This window comes from Amborella trichopoda, chromosome 2 (genome assembly GCF_054954075.1).
Source record: "Amborella trichopoda isolate Santa Cruz 75 chromosome 2, AtrichopodaSantaCruz75HAP2 v2.0, whole genome shotgun sequence".
Classification (NCBI taxonomy): Eukaryota; Viridiplantae; Streptophyta; class Magnoliopsida; order Amborellales; family Amborellaceae; genus Amborella; species Amborella trichopoda.
Genome location: NC_142337.1, coordinates 68007526 through 68018797, shown reverse-complemented (window position 1 = coordinate 68018797; position 11272 = coordinate 68007526). Strand labels below are relative to the sequence as shown.

At 34.2% G+C, this 11272-nt stretch overlaps 1 protein-coding gene across 2 annotated transcripts; it reads right to left on the bottom strand.

Annotated features, from left to right (window-relative positions):
* Nucleotides 1–4036: 4036 nt before the first annotated feature.
* Nucleotides 4037–9583, bottom strand: LOC18430103 (Actin-like ATPase superfamily protein). Of its 2 annotated transcripts, none has more exons than XM_088859737.1 (4): nt 9428–9583; nt 7572–8223; nt 6292–6447; nt 4037–4691 (listed from the first exon to the last, which is right to left on the bottom strand). In XM_088859737.1, exons 2-4 carry the CDS (start codon nt 8115–8117, stop codon nt 4287–4289), a joined length of 1107 nt encoding a protein of 368 aa, XP_088715863.1. In that variant the 5' UTR covers nt 8118–8223; nt 9428–9583; the 3' UTR covers nt 4037–4286. The 2 variants fall into 2 exon arrangements, with proteins under 2 accessions (XP_088715863.1, XP_006840328.1); XM_006840265.4 differs by having other exon boundaries at nt 7572–8196.
* Between the last annotated feature and the right edge of the window lie 1689 nt (nt 9584–11272).

Below are 11272 nucleotides of genomic sequence, written 5' to 3'. Positions count from 1 at the left end.
AAACAAAAAAAAACAAAAAATTCAATCGTGGATTACAAAAAAAGAAAAAAACAATTCGATCATGGATTACAAAAAAATCAATCATGGATTACAAACAACTCTATCATGGGTTACAAAAAAAGTAAAAAACAAAAAATTCGATCATGGATTACAAAAAAAAAACAAACATTTCGATCATGGATTACAAAAAAAAAACAAACATTTCGATCATGTATTACAAAACATTCGATCATGGATTACAAAAAATTCTATCATGGGTTACAAAAAAAAAAAAAAATTCGATCATGGATTACAAGAAAAAAAAAAACAAACATTTCGATCATGGATTACAAAAAATTCTATCATGGGTTACAAAAAAAAAAAAAAAACAAAAAATTCGATCATGGATTACAAAAACATCGATCAAGTATTACAAAAAAAATCTATTATGGATTACAAATACAAAAAAAAAAAAAAACCGTACGGGACTCGCCTATTCATTGTACGGACTCGCCGATTCCGTACAGTGAATCGGCGAGTCACTGTACAGAATCGTCTGGTTCTCTCTAGAACCGGACGATTTCCGTTTTTTTCGCCGATTCGATCCGTCCATGGCGATTCCCGAGTCGAACCGGGCGAGTCCGGTTCGACTCAGCGTTTTTTTAAACACTGGCAAGACCAATGGGCTGTCTAGATAATTTATTATAATATAGACTATTTTCATTGTTTGGAATTTTTTTTTTACAGTGATAAAGCCAAGATGATTTGTAAGACCAAATGGGCTGTCTAGATAATTTATTATAATATAGACTATTTTCATAATTTGGAATTTTTTTTTTACAATGATAAAGCCAAGATGATTGATGCAAAGATTTTTTAATACTCTAATTGCAATTTTTGACGAGTTATGAGGTGACGTTTTACTTGTTTTAATAGTGCTGCATCCCTATCAAACCATTTTCCTTTTCAAAATATCTTTACGAAACTCGATTTTATAAGAAAACAAATCCTGGTATATTATCATCCAAAGGAAACACTAAGGTTAGCCTAAGCTAAGACTTTGCCTGCCCCTCAATTTTAGCATTCTATGTGTTTTTTTAAGTCTATAATTTGCGTTTGTCTAAAGACATTTGGATGAGCAATTTCAAGAAAAGGATTTTGAGTACATCTAGACCAACCAAATGCACCATATTTAATTTCTTCAAAAAAATTGGGTTTTTTTTTTAGCAAAAAAAAAAACTCACTGGTAAATTTGCGAGGGTCAAGAAAATAATTCATGTGCAACAACACGACCCCGAAAAACCTCACACTAACGATGGGGTGTACGCCTATTAAGTGTCCCATTCCCAAAAAAAAAATCTGAAAACCTCTGTATTTTATATCAAGTGAAATTAACTAAAATATTTGATATTTTATATATTTGTCACTACTCCAACTCATGATCAATAATTTTTTGTAATATTTAAAAATAATTCAAAACATATAAGTTCTTTCTTTGGGTTTTAGGTGTATCTAACTCGTAATATTGAACGAAGCTCGCTGGCTCTCTCTCTCCTCCATAGCCTTTTCACACCGTTTAACTCTCTTTTTTTTCTCTTAACGGTAGCAATTTAACATTTATACTTTTTACTATTTTTAACCTTCATGAGATTTAGATTTGGGAATGAGTTTTGCTAACAAAGTCTGAATGGATGGATGGATTTGAAATTTGAAATATGGGCATATAAGCAATGTTTTCAGATTCACTTCATAGGCGTTGGTGAGAAAAATAAAGCAATTTGCTAATTTAAGAGAAATTTTGATTTTGTTTTTAATTTACTATACATATATTAAATAATTATATATATAATATATAAAAATAATAGAAAAAGTTAAAAATAATTTTTTTAAAAAAAAATACTTTTTATATAGATATTTCTTTGTTTATGCCAAATAGGACGAAGCTTGGCTGAATCGGCCCACAGATCCGAACCTAACCGAAGCGGCCCAAATCTGACCTAAGTGGCAGCACCAAGCTTTGTTTCACTTTTATCTAGGTCTAAAATCTGAAGGCTTCGGCCTCTTTAGCCAAAAAAAAACAAATTTGACAACATTGATGAGTGTCTCCGTCCATAGATGGATGATTATGTGGAAAGAATGCCCACTTGGGTTATGCCATGTGGTTTCTGCCTGCGTTCGCAAAATCGGCCGAGTAGTTTCCACTCAGCCGAGTTACTCGGTCTCAAGCTCTTGTCGAGTCCAAGTTGTATTGAGTTGGGTGTCCAATTAGGAGATATTTAAAAAATTTATTATTATTTAAAAAAAAAATTATTTGAAATATGTTTTTTTTATGTCGGACCGGCTGGTCCGAACCAGTCCGGTCTTGATAAGTATGCTCTCACCTGACTCCCCATACATAACAAGCGTAATAGTGACTGTAGAGCTTCTATCGTTACTTATATGCATCATAGTATACCATCCAACGATCAATCAACTATTGAATTACAAATACCATATAACCTAATTTAAAAAACAACACAGTATATAGCTAGGCAGCATTTTGCCAAAATGAAAACGGATAGTCTCCACCATCAGTGATGATAAACACACACAGAGTAAGACAACAAAAACATTAGCAAAACTTGAAGGATGCGCTTTGTATAGAGCCGAAGCCCACAATCAAAGTAAAGCGCAACACTAAAAAAAACAACATATATATATATATATATATATTGAAAATCTATATATATTGAAAATCTTTATAATGACCTTAAAATATATTTTTATTTTTAATTATAAAATTTAATGCTTTAAAAATAATATAGATCGAGCAGACTATGAAAACTTCAAAAAGCTTAAAAATTGACCATCCAAAAATGCGGTACAGGACGCATTACTTTCAAAACTTGAAATTCATATTTTCTCATGTCCATGCATCTTGATGTCGAGATGATCAATTTGAAGATATTTGGGCATCAAAACAACCACTTCTAATGAAAATTTTGAGGTGGGCTATAATTTGATTTATATAAACTATTTCCAAACCTAAATAAGGCAAAACTAGAAAATATAAACAAAAAAAAATACAAAAAGGATTAAACGTTTAGCATAAAGGAATCTGAGAAAGTGGGGAGGACATAATCACAAAAGGGAAAGCTTTCTATGTTCCCCTACAACAACATAGAAGTTCTATCCTCCCCTATTCAACCGGCCAATTTTTAATGGAGGGCTAAAATTGCTCCAATCACAATGTCACGTCTTTACATTGTTTTATTATTATTATTTTTTTTCTATAAACTATTTTGACACCAAATTTTAGACATCCATTCCTCTATAAAACTCACACTAATAAAAAAAATTAAAAAAAAAATATTTACAATCAAATAAAATAACCAAAATACCCCTGAAAGATTTAAAAGGTATTTTGGTAATTAATTTTTATCGAAAAATTATTGTTAATACTTTTTATAGGTGCGCTCCAATAAGAAGATGGCACATACCAAATTTTATATTCAGAAAAAATATATTAAAAAACTAAAAATAAAATACTTTAAAATGTCGTATATAAAATCAAACGGTGAATGACTCTCTTGATAATGATAAAAAGTGGATAATAATGATAAAAAGAGGATAGAACGTATAAATTGTATGGAGAACATGAAAAACTTTTCCATCACAAAAAGGGAAAGATGAATATTCCATAAAACCAAAATTACTTTAGTTAAAAAGCACAAGTCCACCTAAATTTAAAAAAAAAAAAAGTCCATCTAAAGTAGACAGTATATTTAGACAAGTCAAAGACATAAAGCCCTCAAAAGGCAATTAAGTATATTTAGTACGTTGTTAGCTTAAATTTTAAAGTACTTGTTGTATCAAAAATAGAAAAGAAGCATAGAGCGCTTGTCAATTAGGCATCCTAGAATCCTACAAAACAGAATGAAATAATTATTCAACTTCTAAATTCTGCCAGAATTTACACAAAAATCAAATCCCAAAGCCAATTATAAGATAAAAAAAACTGATAATTTGAGACACAAGTTGCCTTACATTAGGAAGAAAAGTAGAAAAACAGTCAACATTTTGAGACATAAAATAAAGGGCATTTCAATTAACTGGTTTCACACAACTTTCTTGCCAGCCAAAAACCCTTATACAGTACACAAAGGTGGCCTTATATTAAGAAGAAAACACAAATAACATAAAAAGGGCAGGCCAATTCAATGAAGGGGTTTTGTCTAAACATACTTGCCAGCTACAAACCCCCTAAATCACATACAAATATCATTAACTAACTGAAACTTCCTACTCTGCAACAAATCCTCTGCAGTTTAAGAGGCTTCCAAACCACAAGGAATCACTTGAGATTCACCCCCATTCACAATAGACCAACTCTTATGAGCATCCTCATAGTTTCCAATGGGTAAAGTTTCCTCTCTCCAAATTGCATGCACCTCATCCGTTCGAAATCTCTGGGTAAAAGTTGATTCTTCCAAAGGAGTAGTCACCCCATGCGCATAGGCAAGGAGGCCAGTGTAAGCAATCATGGCACCATTGTCTATGCAATATCTCTCATCAGTGGCAAAAAGCCTCCCTCCTCTCTCCTCACACATCACTCTCATCATCTCTTGCAATCGCTCATTGCACCCCACACCACCCACAATGAGAACGTCTTTCTTGTCGCAGTGTGCCATTGCACGCTCTGTGATTTCAACAAGCATCGCAAATACAGTTTCCTAAAACAAATGATGCAAAGTACATGTTAAGGTTAGGAGGGGTACAACACAGACTTTCTAAGAAGCCACCAATCTTGGCATCTCTCTCTCTCACACACACACACACACACATGTACACAGACACACACACAATCCTGTGCCTCTCTCTCTCTCTCTCTCTCTTTCTCTTTTGGGAGTTCTCAATATCTGATGTGTAATGATAAAGAAGTTTAAAATCAAACCATTCTATCCAGAAAACATCTTATATTACACTCATGCAAGTAACAGATAATCACCCGACTTCTAATAAATTCTGGTTTAGAAGTACAGGTAATTTTGACCATGCAATAACTAGATACTGATAAATTCTGGTTTAGTAGTACAAGTAATTTTGCCATGCCATAAATTCTAGTTTAGTAGTACAGGTAATCTTGATCGTGCAATAACTAGATACTACACATTTTTACAAGACCCAGATAGGATTGAAAGGATAGTAGCATTAAGATGTAATTTCATTAATGCCACCTGATTCTAAGAGCAAACTGAAAGTTAATGCAAAGGGATCGACACATTTACATTTACGAGGAGAGACATGTATCAAGTGCACCAAACAAATGACCATGTTATCCGGAGTGAATTTTTCGGTGAATTTTAAGCAAATGCTCGAAGTAATCCCTATTAATATAAAAATTTCAATTCAAAAGCAGGATATTTTCAGTCGTTTTGAGGCCTTTAACTCTCTAAGTTTCTTCTCACCAGAAAAGAGCTCTGCAGTGTCCTGCTTTAAACTTTGTTAACATTCACAAATGTCTTGGCCACTAAATTATCCACCTTTCCATGCAAAAACATCGTAAAGGTGGGGTACCATATGTTATATCATGCCAAAGTGTTTCTCTGTCATAAAATAACATGATTTTGTAAAGAAAAACCTTAAATTAACATTCTTTTTAGGTACGGGAAAGCTTTTTTTCCATTGGGCAAACTAGCTCAGTTGTGAATATCATGACTCGAATTCAACTCTTGTAATCTAACAATCAATTTCACCGGTACTCGGACTACATATAAATATGTGCACAGGCATCGGAGAGGCGTACAAGAGAGAGAGAGAGAGAGAGAGAGAGAGAGAGAGAGAGAGGGGCAGGAGATTTTAGTTCTACATCAAGGGGGGACAATATTTTTCCTGTTTTATAGAGAGAGAGAGAGAGAGAGAGGGGGGGGGGCAGGAGATTTTAGTTCTACATCAACGGGGGACAATATTTTTCCCATTTAAAACATTTCTACACTTTCACACTTGTTTTGAATTTGGCTCTTTGGAGGTACCTCATTTCTCAACCTAACAGCTGTTTACAGCCATCTTCGGTTCCAAATCAAATGTTTCTAGCATCAAACTTTTCAGTCTTGCTTTTTTTTTTTCTTTAAAACTTTCATGGTCAATTTCTTGTGATTTAGGTTTTCTATAGCATATTGTTTCAACAATGTCATGAAATCTAGCTAATTTTCAAGAATCAGTGGAATTCTGCATTGTATTTTCCAAACAAAACTAAAATCTCCACGTAAAAATTAGGTAAAATTCATAAAATAAAAAAGCAACAATCAATAGAGAGGTGAGTCTATAACTAACCTGAAGAGAGAAGCAGAGATCGGCAGGGGTGCACTCATTGTTCTGGAGCTTCTCTGCAGCAGTGGCTTCGATATAACTGAGGATCCCACTGAATGAGACGTCCATTCCCTTCACAACATAAGGCAGGTCCAGGAACTTTGACCCCTCTTTTGCAAGCTGTAATAAACCACCATAATTAGTTAACCTCATACACGAGAGAGAGAGAGAGAGAGAGAGAGAGAGAGAGAGAGAGAGAGAGAGAGAGAGAGAGAGAGAGAGAGAGAGAGAGAGAGAGAGAGAGAGAGAGAGAGAGAGAGAGAGAGAGAGAGTCACTTATAGGCTGTAAAGAGCACTATACTCAATACACATACATATAGGAAGAAAGAATTTCGCAAAAAACCAGAAACAAGGTTGGAGATGCAGTAAATTTCACCAGAAACCCAAATGCAAGAGACAGAAGAGAGCAAATTTGGCAAAACCCAACTCAAACCAACAGAGAAGAGAATGGGCCGATGGTTTGGGTGTTGGGGATTGGGCGAATATCACCCAAACCTGAAACAGGACAATCTGAACTGAATTACACACGAATTAGTATTGCAAGAAAATTTAAGCCAGAACTCAGCTTATTTCAGAAGGGAGAGAGAGAGAGAGAGAGAGAGAGAGAGAGAGAGAGAGAGAGAGAGAAAGAGACGCATAGTACCAGCACTCTAACAAAAAAGATAAGGGGCAAATTTCACCAGATCAGATACATTTCACAGAAAAAAAAAACACATAAATTCCAACAAACTCAGGTCAAATTGCCATGACTCACGAAAAAAACCAAAGTCCAATAATTTCAACAAACATTTCAACTAATTAAGTAAAAAAACACAATTCAGGTCAAATTCCACCAAATCCAGGTCAAATTCCAACAAACTCATGACAAGCTTAAGAACAAAAATCCAACTTTAATTCATTAAAAAAAAAATCCAAACCCCAAGCTATTCAGCAAAATCCACCTAAGGTAATCACAAAAAACGTCAAATCCCGTCCAAAACTCAGCAAAGTCCAAACCATAGTTGCCGGGATCTCCCAACCTAGGTGGCGATCATGCTCCGGGATCTTGCTCCAGCACTCTAGGAAAGGAACTTTTTAGGGTTGTGAATTTTTTACATTTTGGGCCAAACGAATCTTCTAGCCTTTCACAATCCCCCGATCATGATCCCAACAACTATGGTCCAAACCTAACCTCTCTTTTCCAACCAATTGCACCCAATAAAGAAAATAATAATAATAATAGGAAAGATAAAATAAACACTTACCTGCTCAATGTTATACCCCGGACTTGGATCATTCGACAACTTCAAAACCCTTGCAAACCGATCCAAACAGTTCCCAACTGCAATATCAATCGTCTCACCAAAAATCCTATATTTCCCCTCACTATAAGCAATCACCTGTGTATTCCCCCCACTAACATAGAGCACAACAGGATCCTTAGCTCCTGTAACAACACGACCCATCTCTATATGAGCGACACAGTGGTTCACCGATACCAAAGGCTTAGACCAAAGTAGAGAGAGAAGGCGTGCACCAACAGCACACACTTGTAGTGGAGCTCCCATTCCTGGTCCTTTAGTGTAAGAAATGCATTCTATTTGGTTGGGCTCGAGTCCGGCTTGGGCTAAGGCATCTCGAACCAGAGGAACCAAGTGGGTTAGGTGGTGGTGCGCTGTTTCTCGGGGAAGGAAGCCATGGCCAGGTGGTGTGATGTAGGTGTGGCGTGGATTGGCTAGGATGGAACCATCAATGGTAACGATACCTATGCCAATCTTGTTGGCTGAACCTTCCAGGCCCAGAGCGATCATGGTGGTCCCTCTCTCTCTCTCTAGCTTTTTTGCAGCTTAAGCAGTCATTTCCAGTGATAATCTCCACATTATATTCACACTGTAAAATTGTCACATTATATTCACACTGTAAAATTGTCACAAAAGAAAGAATACATAGTTTGTACTTTGTACTTTGTACTAATGAAACTATTTCAAAAAATTGTCACTTGATACATGAGACTACTTTAGGCAGATTTGATATACACAAAGAGAGACAATCATCTTTACTAACATGGGTTTGAAATCTAAACTTGAAGCTTGTTCCAACTGTTATATCTATGTATTAAAAAATATAACATCCATGAGAAGCATATCCACTCTACAGTGCCCACTTAAGCCTCTCCGCACACTAACCTTGCTAACGAAGTGATATCCATATAGCTCACTAAAAATAAATGATATGCACGCAATTGGTCCTTCAAATTCACAATTGACATTCACCTCAAAGTCCATAGCATTCCATATCATTACACACAAAACCAAAAAATGAACATCTTCTGGAATTCCACTTCAAAAGAAAAGCTGATTCGAATTCCTATTGAATCCAACAACACGCATTAGTTACAATAATGGACTTTCCCTTCTTGCAATGGACCAGTATCGACAAAGGAAACCGAACATGGGGATCGTATTTTCTATGAAGCAAATCATTTAGCATATTATGTTCCACCCAATATAATTCATGGCATAAACATTTATACTGGTTTACCTTCAAACTACTACATTCTGCTTGAAATCAGACAAAATGGTGCAAAAGTACAAGTCCCTAGGACTTTTCCACCACTAAATTAACAGCCAAAAGATAAAAATAAATAACAATTAAACCTGAAATCCAAGCGTCACATTTTAATGACTAAACAGAAACAAATAAATTGAAATAAGAGGATCATTGTGCAGATAAATATTATTATTTACATGTAAATTTGGACATTATAAAGCATAACATTTGAATGCACTCCTTTTAAAGTAATAAATTGGTGAAGTAAAAAAAGGTTGGATATCTGTCAGCTTTCTGAAACTCTACCCCTGAAGCCACAGCAAACTTAGAAATCAAAATTTTCATAAACCATGTTGTCTGTTCAGTTAACTAAAATCAAATATAATTGATTAAATGAAGTAAATTTTGGGTATTAACTACAAAGCCCCAATTTGAAGTGAATTTTTTGGTATCAAACCATAAAGCCCCATTTATCAGAAACAACATCAAAATCACCCCACAAAGATATAATAAAAATAATACAATAAAACATTGCAAAAATAGAAGGGTTTAGGACTTAATGGGCGATTACCTTGGGGGGTTTGTTCTGGGTGGAAAGTATCAGCACTGTAGAAAACCAGTCTTCCAACCAACAAAACCCTACTTTTTCTCTTGATTTAATTCATCAACAGTCTTCTTTGTTTGAGCTCAGCGCCACTCAAATCTTTCACAAGATAGATAGAGAGCTTCCTGGTGTGAGGGAGAAACATAGGCTTTAGAGAGAGAGAAACGCATGGAAGCCCTATTGAGTCAAGTTTCGAAATAAGACTTTCGAATTGGGGAAATTACGGTAATACCCGCCTGTTTACTTTTGATTCACAATTACTTGCCGCCGTTTAATTCGATATGAAATTCGATAATTTGGATGTGTTATATAAAGTTGGAGAAAATGTTTTTTGAAGTTTGAACTTGTTTAATTAAATAAATGTAGCCACTCAATTTCACATTCAAGATTAAAATTATTGTAGCCACCCAATTTCATATTCAAGGGATAAAATTATTGTAGCCACCCAATTTAACATTTAATGGTCAAAATTAATGTATCCAACTTGTATTAAAAAAAAATGGTCTCATTTTATATTTAATTTTTCAAATTTTTAAGTTTAAAGCGATTGGGGGATTTATAAATAGTTGAAAATATCGAAAATAAAATAGTTTAAATAATGTGTTACAAGGCATATTAGTTTCAAGATTTTAAATATTTTCTTCATATCTATACATCTTGTTGAGGTGAAAAAGATTGATTAGATTTATGTTATTTTTTTCAATATTCAAAACAACCTTTATTAGTTTTTTAGGAGCTTTTATCGATGCACTTAAGCTTGAATTAATGGAACAATGGTTGAATGCAACACCCTACTTAATCTTTTGAGATTGTTTATAAAGAGATCATTTACTTTTTGTATAAATATGTCATAACTATACTCACTCATTAGATGTCAAATTTGATGTCTTAGAAGTGAGTCACGAAGTGTGAAATTTATTTTTTAAAATTTTTATATTAATTTAGTGACGCTCTTATTACCACCCGTCTTGAAATTTAAATGACAAAATAATTGTGACCTTCTACAAAAAGTAAACAATCTCCGTAGATCTATAATATTTTAAAGACTTTGTAGCGTATATTTTCCCCTATGAAGCTTTAATGCACCTTAGGCCTATGCTATAGGGTATGCAACGAGCTCTAGACTACTAAGGCTGCAAAGAGCATGGGTTGGACAGTTGGACCTCACGCTGGGTCCAACCTAAGGTAACGTTTTATGACTTTTCCTACAGTGTCCCTAGGAAATCGCTCTTGCTGTTGATTTGATAGGGTGAAAATTGGAAACCCTTTTTGATAAATTGTACTAGTAATTTCACGTGTTAGATAATGGAAAATCTTGAAACTGTCTATAATACTGTTTATTATATATTTCATTGAGTTTTTTAAAATAGTTTGTAATTAAATAAAGCTTATTCCATTCATCCAACATAATACAAAATTGAGAAAAATCGAGGTTCAATTTTTTTAATAATAATAATAAAAAAAAAATGGCAGGTCGATTGACATACAATTCTTAATAATACATTGAAAATCAAATCTTAGTCCACAAAAACCACTTCATTCTAGCCCCAAGGCAACAAAACAATCGGCAATACACAATCCCTCGTATAAATAAGGACCTATGTAAAATTTATCAGATGAGCATTAAGAAGAATATAACATAATTTCATTTTGATTGTAAGGTAAACTTAATATACAACAAACATTCAACATAAAACATACTATCTTTATAGAAAAATTACAAAAAACACCTTAAATTGCACTATTTATGCAACTTACCCCATCCCTACTTTTTCTCTCACTTTTTTCCTCACAACAACCTTTCTTCGCAAA

Coding starts and splice junctions, on each gene's coding strand:
- LOC18430103 (XM_088859737.1), bottom strand. CDS start 8,117: ATGATCGCTCTGGGCCTGGAAGGTTCAGCCAACAAGATTGGCATAGGT. Junction 6,448..7,571: donor CGGGGTATAACATTGAGCAG/GTAAGTGTTTAT, acceptor GGTTTATTACAG/CTTGCAAAAGAGGGGTCAAA. Junction 4,692..6,291: donor ATCTCTGCTTCTCTCTTCAG/GTTAGTTATAGA, acceptor CATTTGTTTTAG/GAAACTGTATTTGCGATGCT.